Source organism: Arvicola amphibius, chromosome 4, assembly GCF_903992535.2.
Source record: "Arvicola amphibius chromosome 4, mArvAmp1.2, whole genome shotgun sequence".
In the NCBI taxonomy this organism is placed as follows: Eukaryota; Metazoa; Chordata; class Mammalia; order Rodentia; family Cricetidae; genus Arvicola; species Arvicola amphibius.
In genome coordinates, this window is record NC_052050.1 from 143,890,347 (window position 1) to 143,908,972 (window position 18,626).

Genomic DNA, 18,626 nt, shown 5'->3' on the forward strand with positions numbered 1-18,626 from the left:
TGTTTACAGATAGGACACGTGACTGAATAATAGAACTAATTTCACAAATACAAAAATAAAGGGAGAGAGAAAAAAACACTTTAGATCCAGACTTCAATATGGGCTGGATTCCCCTAGTAGAAATAAAATTGCTTTTCTTGATTTTGAGCAAACGATATGCTATTTTCTGCACACTAGTCTGAAACCTCCTGAGCAAATGGATGTCTAGTTAAGTCTCTCCAGATCTAGGATTGCAGGTGTGCAGCACTGCACCCAGTTCTCCAAACAGCATCTTTAAACTGTGGAGAAATCACACGAGTATCGTAATCTCCCTCTGCAAATCCTTCTGGCAGAGACCCCACACTGGAAGCCTGGGACACTGAAATACAAAAGTGGAAGCACCTCATTGAGCACACACTTAAAATTTTTATCTTGCGCTCCTCATAAATACTCTTTTTAAATATGGGTGCTAACATAACATTTGCATTTATATCAAGTCGTACCGTCAACTTGGGGGAAAACAGAATCAGGATGGTGAAGTCTGCAAGCATTTTATACATTTTATTTCTATCTAAAGTGATCCACTTTGCAGAATGTACCTGGTAGGAATGGTAGCAGCTCTGTTATTTCTGTTGCTTCATTATTAACAGATTCTCTGACTTCAGTGGCCACAGATTCTCTGACTTCAGTGGCCACAGATTCTCTGACTTCACTGGCAGACTAAATAGGTTTTAAAGAAGAATATTTAAATGTTATATATGTCACAGGACATATTTAATGATTCATGGCAAAAATAAAAAGCTTATTACCTTTAAGGACAAATCTTTCTCAGTCCATGCTAAAAAGCAAAAGGAAATATGATCATTTCCATGCTTATACAACACCAACCACATGCCCACAAAGAATGAGGATAGAACTAAATTCTCATTCTTAGCTTTCCAACTATTACTCTATGATTTGAATATTTGGAGAAATATTACAAGTCCGGGCAGCAACACAACTGGAATATACTAAACCAAAACACATACTCATTTCTCAAGAGATGGCTCAGTGGTTAAAAACACTTCTTTCTCTTTCAGGGAACCCAAGTGCTGCTCCTAGTGCCCACCTCAGGTGGCTCACAATTGCCTGGGGCTCCAGCTCCAGGGGGTCAAATGCTGTCTTTCTGACCCCTGTGGCACCCTCACAGACAGACATGGCAGACATTCACACAGACACACAGATGAGAACAGAAATTTAAGAATGAGTAAAATATACTCAGAAAAATATCTGTGCAAAATGTCATGAAAATAGCAATTTTGGTGTGGCACAAAAGAACTCATAAAGTTTATCATTTCCCATATTAGAATGGTGTGATGCTGTGTTAACTGTTTGAAGGACAGCTAATATACATTTAAATAAGACACATTCGGAAAGGCAAATCTCACATGTTTTATCTCCTGTGTAGCATCTAGACTTACATATGGCATAAAAGTAGAGATAGTGTTATTCTCGGAGAAGAACACCAAGAGAAGAGGTGGGGCAGGACAAGAGATTTTCATGGGGAAAAACATGAACATAGTAAGGATGTATTGTGAAAATGCTATGATTAAACAAATTCTTTTATCCCTGAATTAAAAATAGTTGTAGGGGCTAGAGAGATAGCTCTGTGATTAAGAGCATGCAGGGGTTCCTCAGTTTAACTCCCAGAATCCACTAGTATCTCACAACCATCTATAACTCCAGTTCCAGACAACTCAGCGCCCTCTTCTGGCCTCCACTGCTACTTTACTCACACAGATACACACATACACACAAAAAAAAATCATAAAGTAAGTCTTTAAAAATAAACAACTGAAAATAACAATGATTTTAAATTTTGAATAGCATGTTCTTCTATTTTCTATTTATTATTATTGATAACTGCTATCAATTTGACATACCTCTTCAGTGCCTGGTGATTATGGAGAGGTGAATGAGAGACCATGGGTTCCTATGTCTTGGCGTTACATCAACCCAACACTTTGCAAAGGAGCAGCAATACCCTGGTCTTTGGTTTTTACACACATGTATTGAAGTCATCTGAACTAAGCTCGCTTAAGTTTTCCTAATTAATTCCAGTATTGTCCAGAATTCTTGCTCTTTCACTTTTCCTTTGTGGAGTGTGTGTGTGTGTGTGTGTGTGTGTGTGTGTGTGTGTCAGGGGTGAGGGTCCACGTATCCCAAGCTGGCATTGACCTCAACGTGTAGCAGAGAATAAAACTCCTGATCCTCCTGCCTCCATCTATGAGCTCTAATACAAGGCCTGCACCCAGTTTATGAGGATGCGGAGATCGTGCATGCCAGACAAGCCCTCTGCTGACTGGATGACACTCCCAGTCCTTCATCTTCTTTACTTTAACTTTCTTATTATGGGTTTCATGTCATGTCCCTTGGTTCTGCTTGTCTCCCCACCCCTTCCCATCCACCCGCTACTCTTGCAACCTCCCCTTACCAGGATAAGATTTAAAAGAAAAGAAAATCTCATCATGGAAGCTGCAGTGAGTCACACGGTGCACCCTTTAGCCCGCCTAGCATTACTTGCAAGTCCTCGGGGGCCCCCCTTCTTTTCAAAAGTGACATCCGCATTTCCAGCCTTCATTCTTTCTACTTTCCATTCTTTCTGTGGATTACTCTTACCTTGAATTTCCTATTTAACAGTGTCACGTTAGGACTATGATTTATGTCTTTTCCTACCTTTGTGTCTTCTATGCTTTCTAGAAACAAAAGCACATTCATTCTCTGCCTTGATTTTATTATATCGCTATTCATTACCCAACAGCCTTTGGTCTGTGGTATGTGACACAGCTCCTGAGAGGGTGGCTGACCCATGGTGACTAAGAACTAACTGCGAATGCGCTCCCTGACATCCTGAACCACCTACGTTTAAGACCTGCCATGTGTGTCTGTGAAGTTCAGCAACCGCTGATTTCCATTAACTCGGTTTCCACATCCCTTACCTTAACTGGTGTCTCTTAACGTAGACTGCAGCTCCTCCCTACCATGCCTGGCAATGGCTTTGCTGAACTTCCTGTAGCTGGGCCCTCACAGCCCTCCTTCCCAACTTTAATTTTGTCCCATGTAATACTATCTAGTAAAGCAGTAACATTCCGCATAGCATTGTATTCATTGTCCATGTGTGGCTGCTCACATAGCCTTATATTCGTCCAGCTGCACCAGGCCCACCTCCTCGTGGCTGAGTGCACCAATCATCGATGTCTTTCCAGCAGTGAAGGATACAGACAGAGCAGGGAGAAGGTTTCCTACTTTCCAAACCAATTCTTTTCCTAGAAAACCTCTTTATAGATTTTTTTCTCATGTTTCTGATACCCTGTCCCTTTTTCTAAAGAATCAGTTTCTTTTCCCACAGTCCAGTTACACATTTGACTGTTTTTTCCTTTGTTGATGTTCGTGTTATAAACCACATTCTCCAAAATGAGACCTTTGTGAAATAACGAGCATACCTGTCACTTTTCTTCTTGCTGTATTTTCAAATATTTTGTCTATAGCCGAAGATAAACTGCCAGCACAGCTCAGAGGAGCATTCTCAGAGACATTCTGCTAAAATTAATATTAAAATTAATTAGTTGCATAACATTTTTATCGCTTGAAGATATGTGACTTGGTCTTTTTTTCTAAGCAATTATACAAAGAAAAAGGGAGGATGTGTTTAAAATCTCTGTTTCAGTATCGAACCTTATACATGCCTCTTTACATCAGGCCCATCTTTGTGGCTTTATAGGGCTAACAATTCTGCAAACCAGACAAGGCAATTTGTAGGAAAATTATTCATAGGCAAGACTCTTACTTGCGTGCATTCTTCCAGAGAGGAACTACAGGCATGGCACCTAACTCTGGGATTCCACACTGGAAACAAGGGAGCATTTTAAATGTGTGCATATGTAAACACAGACAACTCAGGGATACTGAGAGAGGGGAAAACCATCTTCCCCAGGGAAGAGCAGGCCAATTAGTTATCCAATGCTGAACGGTCATCCTTGAGAACATATGCATATAAGCAACATGATACAGACTGAGAAAATTATATTTGTATATTTAGGAACACACACAGAAATACAATGTAACAACAATATTTTAAGGAAACCATGAATTTGAAAGAGAGAACAGGGAGGTACATGGGAGACTTTGAAGGGGGTAAAGGGGATGGGGCAATGATGTATTTATAACCTTAAAAAAATATGAAATTAAACTTTTGCTATGTGGTTGTTATGAGTTTCTGTATTTAGAACTGGTTTTTAATGTAATTATTTTATTTAAAAATATTTTTTTCATTTTACATACCAACCCCAGTTCCCCCTCCCTTCCCATCTCCCAACTCCCCTCCTCCCCCACATTCCACCCCCAGAACTGGACTTTGTTTGAAGCAAAACAGAATAACTTTGACCACATAGCATCTTCCCTTACACTCCTCATAAAATGGCTTCGAAAACACCCAATATTCCCCATAACATAAACTTTGAGAAACAGATTTTTAAGTTCTAGATTTTCACATTTCTAATACTATTATGTTTAAATACAGAATCAAAGATAAAAATAGAGGACACACTCTCCTAAAAGGTTATAGAATACCAAAATTCAAAGTGTCCTTAAAAGAAAACATAACAAAAATCAAAGAGACAAGAAACATGAATTTTTTTAAAAGACAAATTTAAAATGTAGAGAAAAAAATTTGCTAGATGCCCTGTGCTGTTGAACCTAAAGGCATCATGGAAATGGATTACTATAATAACACACTGAATATATTAAAGATATTGATATAAAAGTCACAGTAAGCTACGTTTATCCAAATAATCATTGACCAAATTTCAAATATTCTCTATTATTGTAAGCCTGTTGCTAACACGATTTCTCTTGGGCTCTGTATTTCCACCCCATTTCCCCACAGCCTCCCAGTAGTTGCTAGGCCTTTTCACTGCTTACATCGACAATAGCTGTCTGTGGATGCTCGCAATCTTATTTCTGCTGACTGACTTTCCGTGTGCTGAAATGGCATCTGGACCACTACTAAACCTTAAGAGGAAAACAGAAGCAAACCTGGGGCGAGGAAGTGCTCTCCACAGAGGGGCATTTGACCGTGGTATCACAGCTGCACTTGACTTCCTTCACCACAGGCAAGGGAAGCCCGGGACTACAACAACCGGAAATCCTACAGAGCAAAGTATGCAGCAGATATGGGTGGGCACAGTTCTGAAAATTTTAGTTGACCGAATTTTTTAAAACAGAAGCAAAGGAAGAAGAAAGAAAACAAGAGAAGCTGATTTGCAGAGGAAAGGTTACTGTCACCATAAAAAAGAGAGAGAAGAAAGAGGAGGAAGAGGAAGAGGAAGAGGAGGAGGAGGTAAAACAAAAATGTCATTGAACTAAGTATGTATAGAAGCTTAAAGGAGAAACAAAAGTGAAAAATCAGTAAGTAGGGAAATTAATTTCCAAGTGTCCTCTAAAAAAGGTGTTAAATATAATATGTATCACATGCTATGCATACGGATGTAGTCTTAACTCCCCGACAAGAACATCCTCTCCTGGCATGTTCCTATTGTCCAAAGTGCATCCAAGCAAGGTGTGCCAGACAGTTGCTGGTACTCAAGACAGGGTACTGGCTGGCACTGTGATTATCAAAATTTTAGACAAATTGTTGGGGTGTATCTGCACTTCTCAAGAAAATCCTAAAGGAGTTCCTATATAAACTTTACTTTTGTTATTGATCTGACATAGACATGGGCTACCCAGGTGCTTGCCCACCTGTGGATAAGCAAGAGCATGAATGAGGGAGCCAAGCCAAATGGGAGTCAAATCATAGGCATGGGATCCCAGCTGCAGCTGCCTACTTAGTGAAGAATAAATAGCTATCATAGCATATACTTTGAATGTCTACTTGAGAATTATGATAAAAAACAGTGTTTTAAATATAAAGCATGATGTCGTGCCTTTATATTTAGATATTAGGGTAATATATATATATATATATATATTAGGGTAGAATGCTAAACAAATATTTATTTCTCATCTGTCCATTCCAGCACTTCGATAACATACAGATTTTATCAACATGTAAAACTTACCTGGCCAATGAGTCATTTCCAGAATCCATTTGTTCTACTAAATAAAAATATAAAAGGCATTTTAAACAAATGGAAGAAAAGTATTAGATATTAAAATCTATGACTCAGATTTTCTAGAGAACATTCATTTGGAAACACACCATGACAATCTTATACAGTAGATATGAATTGTATACAGCTGAAGGAGCAATCAGTGCATTAAGACCATTTCTGTTGTTAATATTTATGGAACACAAGGAGGAAGGAAAAGTGTATGAAGTTTATGAAAGTTCAGTGTGTGTACAATAACCATAATCCTAAGAAACTAGTATGAGTTTAACTTAAAATGTTGTCATTATGATAGTGTCAAGCAAACTGCATGATACATCTGAACTAACAGCATAAGGAATATTAATAAGGGAATATAATCTACAGCCATACCACCCTGAACACTCCTAATCTCGTCTAATTATCTTATTATAACAGAATAGTAATCCATTGAGTTTCTCAGTTTGGGATGACTGTACTATCCCAACGACACTTATTTATGGACATGACATCCTGCAGAAACGGGTTCAAAATACAAAGGGGGACCAGGAGCAAGGGCTGGAAAAAAACCATCCATTTGCTAATAAAGAGTTCAAGAGTCCCCTGTGTGCTGCTTGTTCTAACTAAACCCTCCCCCTTTTTTACTTTCTATTTATTCTTTCTGTCTTTCACATCCTGAATCTGATTCATGTGCATGCCCATGGCATGTTTTCATAAGCATAAAAATGTTTTCAGTTTTAAAAAATATTAAATAAAGTGTCTGAGGGTCCCTGAAGAAAGAGTACCCTAAAAGGCAGCAAGTTCTTCACCAACGTCCTCCTCTGTGGCCACATTCCTGGCAGGTAGTAGATCAGGAAGTAAGGAAAACCCCAGATCTTTCACCTGGAGGTGGAAGCCTAGAACCTCTGCTGCCAGAGCATGCCCTACGTGACAGCGGAGCAGAAGAATGGCCATGCCTACGAGTGCAGAGTCCAGACTTTTGAGGCCATCAAGACAGAGACCTTCCAAGTTCCCCAATCATTCGTATGTTGGAGAGCAGCTAGGCCATAGCAACATCATGAAGAAATGGTCCTAAACCCAAAGCCGTCATTCTTTATGTTTATAAATACCAGATTGCTCCGTCCTTACCTGGTCCTGGAGCTGAAAAACTGAGTTATGTAACAGTGCGACCTCTTCGACAAGAATCTTATGAAAACAAGCATAATTAATAAATGCATATGGCTTTTGACATGAAAATTCCTTGTCATCATAACTTCTGATGATGAGAAAAAATAGGAGTGGGGGCTGGAGGTAAAGTTAATTATATAGCACTTACCTAAAGAGCAGGAGATCTTGGAGTCAACTCCTAGTTCCACAAAAACAAAGATGCTGATTACTTCTGGTTTTCTCTCTCCCTCTGTCTTTGCCTCTCTGTCTCTCTGTCTCCTTCTCCTCTCTCCTCTCTCTCTCTCTCTCTCTCTCTCATACACACATACACACACACACACACACACACACTTGCTCTTGCTCTCTCCCATGAAACACACATATTCATGGATTTGGGGGTTGTCTTTATGCATATGTCACTTGCGTGTGGAATCCAGAGATCAATATCAGGGTTTTCCTCAATGACTCTGCACATGTTTTTTTGTTGTTGTTGTTTTGTTTTGTTTGTTTGTTTGAGACAAGGTCACACTTCTTGTTGTAACCCTCATGTAATTATTATCTGAGATCATACTGTAGACTATCCAGAAAGAATTTAAATAAAGGTAAATGCATTTTTCCACTCCTTTTAATGAAAACTTTCTTAGTTCGACATTTTTGTGTATGGTAGGACTGCAAAGAGCAACTCGTTATAAGACTTACCTGGTTCATTATCTTTTTTGTTATTATGTATGTTTTCCTCAAAATCCAGAAGCGTCTGTCTACTGTCATGTGAAAAATAATAAATACAATTATTATTTAAATACCTATTTGTGGATGGACACTTAAAAGAAATGCCACACTAGCTCAGAATTGATTATTTATTTTGGTTATTTATTTAGGGGTAGACTCACAAATCAGAATATTCTGTTTGAACGGAGATCAGAAAACAAATTCCACAACTAGAACAGAGAGGCCGGAAAAGAGGCGGGACACATGCTCTACATCAGCATATATATAGTATAAGAGGCCACACCCCAGTGGGCAGGTAACCACTAGATGTTAAGACTTCCTACATCACTTATTTAAAAACAATTTTTGCATATTTGATTCTTAAGAATATTCCAGGGGTTAGGGATATAGCTCCACTGGCAGAGTGTTTTCTGGCAAGCACTAAGCCTGGGGTTCCATCTCTAGCATCACATAGCGGCACACACCTGAAATCACAGCTTGTGGGTGGTGGAGGCAGAAAGATCAAGAGGTTCAAATTTATCCTCAGACACATAGCAAACTCAAAGCTACATGGGGCACATGAAACCCTGTCTCTAAATAGAGAATATTACTGAAAATAGTAGAGGCACTACTAGAAGTTTTTACCCCATGCTTGAAATTTATGGGCTCTAAATCTTGTAATTAAGCCTATGATGAAGAAGAAGAAATGAAATTTAAAAAGTGCATTAAAAAAGAGAAATAAAGCTGAAGGCATAGACTGGATTGGCTCACAAGCAGCGAAGTACCCTGATCTCAGAAGACAGCCCCACTCCATAACTAAGAGCTGTCAACTACTGCACAAGTTGTTCCCCACAGACAGTAAGTGAAAAGGAAAAAATAAGGATTGTGCTGTTTGAGTTTCTTTTAAGATTTTACTGGATAGTATTAAAGCATCTACATGGAAATAAAACAAAGTATTCCCTGATGTTGAGTTCTTTCTAAACTCCAAATGTGTGGAAGATTCAAATATTACAACTGTTTGGAAAATGTTAAGCCCTCGTTTTGATTATCAGCTAATTTGTATTGTGGCTTGTGGTTCAGAGAAAATGAATTGTTTAACAGTTTGACACTAAGTATTTCATGATTTGTTACTTCCTTAATTAAATGACTGGAAAGTGAATCCACTCCAAGACCTGATTCTTTCCTCTTCATCCTTCTCTGCCTATTTTAAATCATTGTATTTACCTCCAAATGACTCATAAAACAAAACTCTCTTTTGCATGTAGATACTAATGAAACCTGATGTGATCTTGCTCTCTTAAGTCCAACTGTTCTTTGGATCCAGAGACAAGAAGCTTAGTTGCTTCTTGTGAGGAAGAATTTTAAAAAAAAAATCTGTAAACATGAGACCAGGACTGAAATAACTTGGGAAGTTGGTACTACTATAGACAAAAGGAGAGAGAGAATCATTTGAGTGCCTGCCCAAGAAAAACTTAACAGCAACCCTAGACAGGTTGCTATAGGGCATCCAAGCACCTAGAAAAAGGTGCACAGAAGATATGATAGGACCTCTGGTGCAGTATATGACAGGGTCTGGTATTAATCAACAGAGGAACCTTGTGATTTTTCTGCAACATGATTTGAACTTTTATACAGTTCATACTTGTCATCAAAAAGACATACAAATTTCTCAATGTGAATTGATCACAAAGGTCTAAGCTAACAGGTGGGTTCTATGTGAGATGCTTAATAGGTAGGAAGGAAGGGTCAGATTGCTAACGATGTATGTGGTGGAAGCTAGGAAAGTCCCGTTGCCAGAAGAGTGTGGCTTGAGAATATAGCTGAGTTTAAGAACACAAGTACAGCCGGGCGGTGGTGGCGCACGCCTTTAATCCCAGCACTCGGGAGGCAGAGGCAGGCGGATCTCTGTGAGTTCAAGACCAGCCTGGTCTACAAGAGCTAGTTCCAGGACAGGCTCCAAAGCTACAGAGAAACCCTGTCTCGAAAAACCAAAAAAAAAAAAAAAAAAAAGAACACAAGTACACATGAACTTGAGATATTGCAACTTTCAGTTCAGTTCTGAGTGTATATTATCATAAAGGCTTAAAAGTCTGGCTCAGTATAGACAGCTTGGTAGCTAAGATTAACTGCTATCAAATTTCAGGGCATGTTTTAATAGTGATGGAACCAACGGAAACAAAGAATGATAATTTATCCACTTCCTTCTTCTCCATCTGACATTTCTAAGAAAAATGGCTTCCTGGAACCTTGACTTCCAGCTACTGAGAAGACAAGGAGGAGGGTACAGAAGACAATCCCTCAGGAAAGCAACACAACTGTCTACTAAACTGGGCATTTCGAGATCCAAGCAGCTACTTGAAAAAAAATCAAAAATAGATACTCTTTTTTGTTTTTTTTCTTATAAAGAAAAACATTTAATTGGGGTGATCTCTTACAGTTTCAGAGGCTCAGTCCATTACCATGGTGGGGAGCATGGCGGCTGGGCATTTGGTGGTGTGCAGGCAGATATCATACTGGGAGAATTCTATGTCTTGGTCCAAAGGCAACAGAAAGTGAACTGAACTGAGACACTGGGTATGGCTTGAGCAAATATGAAACCTCAAAGTTTGTCACCTCCACAGTGACATACTTCTTCCAACACTAAGTCACTTCCAACAGCTAAGTCACAATGGCTAAGTCACTGTCATTCTGAAACTACCCACACAGTGCAATGATGCCACAAGCGGACGATGTAATAGTTGCATTTGATTTTGAACGTCAATATAACTGTAATTAACATGTTCATGGAAATACTTACAAAGTACAGTGACCTTCAACAGCATAGCGCAACGCTGTCCATCCAAAGACATCCTTGTAGAAGAAATCAATGCCTTTTTGAAGGAGTAACATGGCTATATCTTTTGATCCACATCGTATAGCATACATCAAGGTGTTTCTGAAATAGCAGAGGGACAGATTCACTATTATTAAATAAATGAAATTAGTTAAATCAACATAGATTTGTCTTACCAACTTAGTATCTCGCCTGCCTGTGTAGAATTGACCATTTTCTAACAGACATAGAATCATGGACCCACAACTGTTCCTCGTTGTGAGGTTATCTCCTAGGATAAAGAATAAATATTTTCCCCTTTTATCTACTTTGAAGTAGAATTCCTGACCTCCCGACCTTTAAAAACAAATTGCTATGTTAAGGTCTTGCATTTGAAGTAGTTAAGGAAGAGTTCACATTTTCCTAGACTAATGGAATACATTACAGCTCTTAATTATCTGAAGGTGAAGTAACTCAAAGCTATGTGTATGCTTAGAACGGTAGTAATATGGAAGTGATGATGATGATAAAATTCATAGTGCTCTCAGTTAATGATATTTATGACCATGTACTGTTCATTGAACTAAGGGATATGTAAATAAACCCTATAACCACTTATCAAGGGTGTTATCGTCTGTTTCACATCAGGAGATATATTTGGCCATGAGCATCATTCTGAAGATGACATACCAAGCAACTGGATAGACTGAGAATTAAATCCAGTCTTGAATGAACCTAAAGTCTCCCTTTTTATCATTCACTTATGACTTGTCCTCAATAAATTTTATCCAATTAACATTTTTATTTCCCTTCCAATGCCAAGTAAATATAGTTGATTAAAATAAATCAGGGAGGGGGAAAAGGAGCATTTAGTAATAACAACTAATATTAACTTAGAGATAACCTGACATTAATAGTCTACAAATAAAAGTAATTCTAAGAGCCATTCCGCATCTTATAATTTCTGACTCCTATTTGGCTGAATATAGTGTCTTAAAGCATTCAAGAAGGAAATGTGAAGACTATAAGATCTGAGACCTCTTTAGAGAAGTTTTCTTGTGTGGTAAATGATGGTTAATGCAGAACTCACAACTGGTCAAAATGCAGAGAACAGGTGGCTGAAGAGGCCTCAGCAGCAAATGAGACATCTACATCGCATCCTTTCCTCAAGGCTTATGGACCATAGGGAAGAGGATGCAGGAAGGTTGTAAGAGCCAGAGGTTGAGAAAGAGTTGAGTAAAACAGTGTCTTCTGGGCATGGCAAGTCTGCTGTGCTCAAGGTCGGCTGTGGCAGCCTACACAAGATCAAGCCAATCACTGGCAACCTCTTAGCATGGGTTGGGGAGCCCCTACTCCTAGCTAAAGAACAGTTGACAGTTGATGGTTTCTAGGGGAGGGAGAGTCAGATGTCTTTAAGGGTGTGGCTCCTGATATGTCAACCAAGCTCTGGTGGATGGTACCACATCCAGAAGAATATGGGCAGCACAACCTGGAGTAATACTTTATTAATTTTTTTAAACGAGATGACACAAAGTCAGGGTAGGAAGATGAGGGATGAACAGACAGGAGTTAAAGTGGACAGCTGAGGTGAGCACGATCAAAATACACGATGTAAGTTCTCAAAGAGTTAATAAAGCGTTTTAATTAAGTTAAATAAGTAAAAAGAAAATCTAAAAATAAAAAAGGAAATACTATTAGATGGTTAACAATCTTACCATGAATTTAAAAAAAAATCATACCTCTAGTTCATACATTTTGAAAACAAATGAAACTCATTTAGCTCATAAGTTCCTAAGATCAGACGACCAACAAAGTCAGATTACAAATAGCAGTCTTCAGGCAGTACTATGAGGCAATGTAACTCACACACGGAGACATGCTTGCACAAATAAAAGATATATATTATTTGTACAGCTCACTTCAAACAATGCTTTCTTCTCTAACAGACTAAACGGATGCCCGTGTCTGTGTTCATTGTATCCTTGTAAGTTAGTCCTCTTCCTCCAGCCAGTCATGTTTCTGAACTGAGTGCTTGTTACTAGTCCGGAATACTACTGATGTGCTACTTCTTTTTCGTTCAAATGACTTTACCTTTGCATGTCATCTACAACATGTATGTCTGCTCCTTTTTTGACTAAAAATTCTGCCACCTCTACCCTCTTTTCTCTGAGTGCCAGCAAAAGTGGTGTGAAGCCATCCTGCAAAACAACAAAACCAATCTGTAATTCAAAAAGGGACGTATTTTCAGCTTACCTAAAGGTCTTATAGAGGGCCATACAAATAAAACCGTGATAAAAGCGTGAAATCACAGGGGTTAAGCCACCATTCCTTCTAACAGTGCTGCCTTTCTCTTCCTCTGTTCCCTTTCTGTGACATCTCCTCTCCTGCCAAGCGTGTTCACATGAACCTAACCCTTCCCAGTGCCCACTTCAAACCTACATTTCTGCCTCAAATATTTGTGCCTATTACAGCATTCATTCTTTGAAGTCATGTGATTGCTCCCAGATAAGCTAAAATCTTCTTAAGGATAGGGGCTGCATCTTCTTTACATCAAGAAACCAAACCCCCACACAATGCCAAAGGAAGCTCATAAGTTAGTGAGTCGATGGCCAAATTTTCATTTCTATAGCAAGATTTTAAAGTAAGTATACACTTGGACCTAAGACAATATGGCTGCCTTCTGCATGGGCATCCAACAGTACAAGTCTCAGGTGAGACAGGGCTTAATTCTTTAGGGAGCAATGTGAAGTTCAGGTTTTTGCAGAGATCTCTTGAAGCTTAACAGTGGGTTCAAGTCATGAAGGAAATTCAGCGCAGCCAAAGCCGCTTTGAGCCCATTTCCTCTGTGCCTTCATTGTTGCTGGGGGTGTGTTTCCCAATGGCTCCATACAAAGCAAGTGTGTTTTAGAAAGATCGATCTCCCAAAATGTAGTTTAAAAAACAAACAAAAACAAAAACCACCGGGCAGCGGTGGCACACGCCTTTAATCCCAGCATTCGGGAGGCAGAGGCAGGCGGATCTCTCTGAGTTCGAGGCTAGCCTGGTCTCAAGAGTGAGTTCCAGGCTCCAAAGCTACAGAGAAACCCTGTCTCGAAAAAATAAATAAATAAACTTTGTAATACTTAGTTCTTCCTGCCCTTGATAATTTATATTCCACTTGCATTCAATTCTCCTGGTAGTCACAAAATAATTACTAATCACATAGAAGCTGAAGTTAAATGATTCCTGTGGTCTTTGTAATGTGGGGGGGGGTGGGGGTGTGTGTATAAGCGTGCATGTGTGCTTACAAGTGCCAGACTGATAATGCCAGGGCTCTATCAACTGAATACCTTCACTGAGATTGGCAACTGTTCTTCAAGTGACAAGATGGTTTCCCATCTTCTGATACAGAAACCCTGCTTGTAATTCACATCTTGGGCTCTGTTAACTTGAATAATGTGGTGGCAAGAAACCTTTTAAAAACACAGCCTCTACTTATACATTGTTAGAGACCTTCTAAGTTGCGCATTATTATTGATGGCTACAAGAAAAGTGGTTTATTCTGTAAGCCAGTAGTCATTGCTGACTGTGACAGTTAGCTTTGACAGTTGGCTTGGCACAACTTAGACTCACCCAGGAAGAGAATCTCAGGGAGGGAGTGCCTACATTGGGTTGGCCTGTGTGTGTGTGTGTGTGTGTGTGTGTGTGTGTGTGTATAGCAGATTGTCTTAATTAATGTGGAAAGACCCAGCCTACTGTGACTGCCACCGTTCCCTAGATAGGAAGCTCCAGGACTGCAGAAGAGTGAAGAATTCAAGCCCTTCACAAGCAAGTGGATATCCATGCATTCCCTTCACTCTGCTTCCGACTATAGAGGTTACAGGACCAGCTGACTCAAGCATCTGATGCAGTGACTTCCCAGAAATGCTGGACCTAGAACTGTGAACTAAAATAAACCCCTTCTTCCCTAGGTTGCTTTTCTGTCAGGTATTTTGTCATAGTGATGGAAATTAAACTACTTGATAATACTTCATATTTTGCTTCTCAACACAAAGGTAAAAGGAAAGTTAGTGTAGCATTATTGGGAATAGGCAGGAAGTAGCATCTAACCACATCTAATCAAATTCTAGATCCCCTAGAGATGTCAGGATTTTAGAACCCAGGAATACCTATGTTTCCGCTATCTATTTAGGGTTTCTTTCCTAGAAGTTGTTTCAGAATTCCAAGGACATGCTTTCGGAGATGCCTGCCCTTTACTTATTATATGTACTGAATCAAAATCCACACAACTATGTCTGAGAATTAGAGCCATGCAAACAGAACTTCAGTTTGTCTATGTGGATATGGATAATTCTCTTCATCATTCTGACTAGAAGGACTCAGTCACTAAAAACAGGAAACGTGTTACCCAACATGTTACTCAGAATGCAAGAAAACTTTCAATATAAGAAAAAGCAACTTAAATAGCCTCTCACCCAGCAAGCAATGGTAGATTTGAGGACAGGGTATAGTCTTTACCTAAGTGGATGCCTCTTCCAGAAAATGTACTAGCAAACTGTTTGATCTTCCTCTAGTTTTCCACATAATTATTGCTTAGTTACTACCAATCTCATTTCTCCAGAGTCCCCAACTGATCCCTAGACATGTTTGTAATTAAATACTTTTCTTGCTCAAACTACGAATTACTATCTTCAACATGGAGAAACACCATATCAGCACACAATAACTGATTTATTCTTAATTCCTCTTGCTTTATTCCCTCAGGAATTAAATTTCTAATTTAATTCTAATTTCCAGATGCACATTTCTGATTAAGTTCCCTCTGCGTCTTTTCTTCTTTAGCCTTAGGTAACTTGACAAGAGTTTGTCAAGAGCATCACAATTTCCATTTTACCTAAGTGCTTTTGTTGTCTTCGAGTTTTAAGATGGAGCCATTCCCAAAGTAAACTCTGCTGTTTACTCAGGCAGCTTTGGAAAAGTCAAGGGAAATGGTGAGGGAAAAGATTTTTAAAAAAAAAATGAGGAAGTTTTACCTCTAACAGATTCAGTGGTTTCTCAAATATTTCACATTAAATGTGTAAAAGAAAGTTGTGCATCGAATGTTTCTTTCTAAGTACAGATGTTAGACTCACAGCTGCTACAGCTGAGTCCTTTCCAATTATTTTCACTCAGGAAATGCTTAGGTTTCTAAATATGAAATGTTGACACACTCCCCTCAGCTTTGCCACTATTAAAACACGTATTCCAAATGTTTTAGTATTAAAATGCGGTGAACTGTACTTTGGTCTTTTGTTCGATATTGGCGTGGTATTCAAGCAGTAGTGCGGCCATGTCTTCATGCCCGTTGTACACAGCATAGTGCAGCGCGCAGTTGCCGCTGCTATCCTGAATGTTCGGATCAGCGCCATGCTCCAGGAGAAGGGCCGCACACTTCTGTTTCCAGCATTGGACAGACTGCATTTTATAACAAAAAAAGTAGACCATTAGCTTAAGGAATTCAAGGTAAACATCCCACAACTTTCATCAGCAAGCTATCTATAAATGGAGGTAGCATTCTTTCCATCATAGGCCCTTCGATCACACCTAGCTTATGCAGAAATTAATGCCTGCTACCCACCTTCATCAGAGGTGTGATTTGGCTCTGGTCAAAAGCATCAATCTCACAGTTGTTTTTCAATAGAATGTTCACCACTGGTAGCCGGCCATAGACACAGGCAAAATGCAAAGCCGTCCTGTGGAAATGAGAGGAGTTTTTCTGATGGTGTAGAACACTGTCTCTAAATCCACAATTATTCATGCAATTATTGGTGAGCCATGGATAGATCACATGACCTCCTTCCTCTAGACAAGTGCTCTGCCATAGAGTTGCTCATTTGAATTGCCCAGAACAGCTTGTTTGGACAGAAAAAAAAAAAAAAAAAAGCATGGCTGGATAAAAAATGATTTTCGTCTCATTTTCCTTTCTTTGTCAAAAAGAAAATTTATTGTATTGCTGGTGTTTTGCTTGTATATTTTGGTTTCCATTTTCATGTTTTTATGGGGCTCATTTTGAGTGTGTCTTGGGGCTTGGGGGTTGTTTTTCAGTTTGGTTTTTGAAGAGAGAAAGGGTATGGATTGGGTAGGTGGAAAAGTATCTGAGGGCCGCTGGGGAGGGGAAAGCTTGATCTGAGTATACTGCATGAAAAAAAAAAAAAAACGTTTTTCATTCAAAAAAAAAGAAAGAAAGGAAAGCATCATCTTTGAATTAAATTCCCCTTGAGTTTAATCCCACCCTGAGCTAAGTCACTTGCTTGGTGCCTCTCGCTTTTCCTATACCTCAATTTCCTAACCCATAAAATTAGAAACAAAAAAAAAGGATATCTAGGTAATTGTCTTGCACCCAGCCCTTGACTGACCTGCCTACCCTGGGAAAGAGTGTCCTCTATTAATCTCTGTGTTTGCATCTGTTTAATTTTCTAATAAATTCCAGTTCTGCTTCATAAACAGATGGCAGGTCATAGGACACTGTTATAAGAAGCCCCACAGAGAGGAACTCGGAAGGGGGGGGGGAAAGGTCAAGAGGGTGAAGGAGGAACAGGAATAGGAAGGGAAAGGAGGACAAAAAGGGAGAGGAAGAAAAGAGGGAGGAGATAAAGGAAAAGGGAGAGAAGGAGGAAAAGGAAAGAGAGGAGGAAATGGGGAGGAAACCGAAGAACGAGAAGGGGGAAGAAAGAAGTGAGAGGAATTGCTATTTTTTCACCACCAACATAGAAGGTCTCCATGTGGTGCCAGCACCTCAACACGTGACCCTTTTCTTAACATGGCACCAAAGAGCCGTGTGTATACTGTGAATAGAACACACACTTCATTCAGTTCACCCCCAGGCCCCAACCAATACTAGGTGTCTGTGAAAGCCGCGACTCTCCAGCCACAGGGACCTCAGTACTTTGGCCTTTGACGACAGCAGACCCAACCAGATCTCTGCTTGCCAGCTCTGTTGAACTACTCAGAAGGAGACTGGGGGAGCAATTAAAGTTCCTGTTTGGCAACTCAGGACCCCTCTCGGATGTACAGGTTGTCAGGTGCAGAGCCCCGGAAGTACCGGCAGACCCCCATCCATCACTGCCCACCCGAGCTCTTGGGGAAGCCAAGTAAGGAGACAGACCTTCTCCCATGCTGGGTTGCCCGCCCTCCCTTCCCCATCACCTGTTCTTGTGGTCTCTGTCGAACACGCTGCACTGTCCAAGCATGATGAGAATCTCCATCCGGCCCGCATCTCCCTCAGCGGCAACCCGGTGGATCTGCCCCACGGGTCTGTATGTTGTATGGTATTTTGGATAGTTGGGATATTCACCGAAGAGAAACTCAGAGACACTCATTTGTGGACCATCACAGAAACCGAAAGGTGTCTTTTCCCTAACCCTAAAGAACTTCTTGGCAAAGGCCATTGGCTTTATGTCCCTTCCCAAATTTTCATCTTTTCTGGTCCCCCAGCCCAAGATTAGGTCTTAGTAAAAAACAAGACTCGCCAGCAACATTTGCACAGAGGGGCTCGGGACTTAACCGTCTCCCAACCAGAGCCTTATACAGTTGGCAAAAGCATGGTTGCCAAGCAACACTTCTAAACACAGTGTGCACGTGCTAGCTTGTACAAATGAGCACGAGAGCTCATAGCTCTTGACACTGGTAGCATCTCTGAGACAAAGGTGAAGGTGCTGAGCGGGCACACAAAAGAAAAAGAGCCAAGGAAAAGGCACTAGGAAACACATAGGTGCAGAGACACAAAATTCACACACAGAAAATCTGTAAAAACACAGAACTGAAAGTCATAATACATACACATAATATATACACGGACAAAGAACCTCCCAAACCGCCCTTGAGTTTATTTTGTGTTG

At 39.9% G+C, this 18,626-nt stretch overlaps 1 protein-coding gene across 1 annotated transcript; it reads right to left on the bottom strand.

Moving 5' to 3' along the window:
• Window positions 1–224: 224 nt before the first annotated feature.
• On the bottom strand, window positions 225–18,176 carry LOC119811627 (POTE ankyrin domain family member A-like). Its single transcript, XM_042054921.1, has 12 exons — window positions 17,935–18,176; window positions 16,367–16,481; window positions 16,030–16,203; window positions 12,862–12,968; window positions 10,756–10,893; window positions 7,950–8,011; window positions 6,078–6,114; window positions 5,758–5,839; window positions 3,462–3,558; window positions 3,000–3,088; window positions 579–699; window positions 225–358 (listed from the first exon to the last, which is right to left on the bottom strand). Exons 1-12 carry the CDS (start codon window positions 18,174–18,176, stop codon window positions 225–227), a joined length of 1,398 nt encoding a protein of 465 aa, XP_041910855.1.
• Between the last annotated feature and the right edge of the window lie 450 nt (window positions 18,177–18,626).

What these genes read in the sequence shown, in the direction of transcription:
- LOC119811627 (XM_042054921.1), bottom strand. Translation starts at nt 18,176, where the DNA reads ATGGCCTTTGCCAAGAAGTTCTTTAGGGTTAGGGAAAAGACACCTTTC. An exon ending in ATATCGAACAAAAGACCAAA is followed by an intron (nt 12,969 to 16,029) that starts GTACAGTTCACC and finishes GTTGTTTTGCAG; the next exon opens with GATGGCTTCACACCACTTTT. An exon ending in ATGCTCTTGCTTATCCACAG is followed by an intron (nt 3,559 to 5,757) that starts GTGGGCAAGCAC and finishes TATTAATTTTAG; the next exon opens with CAGAATGTCTCTGAGAATGC.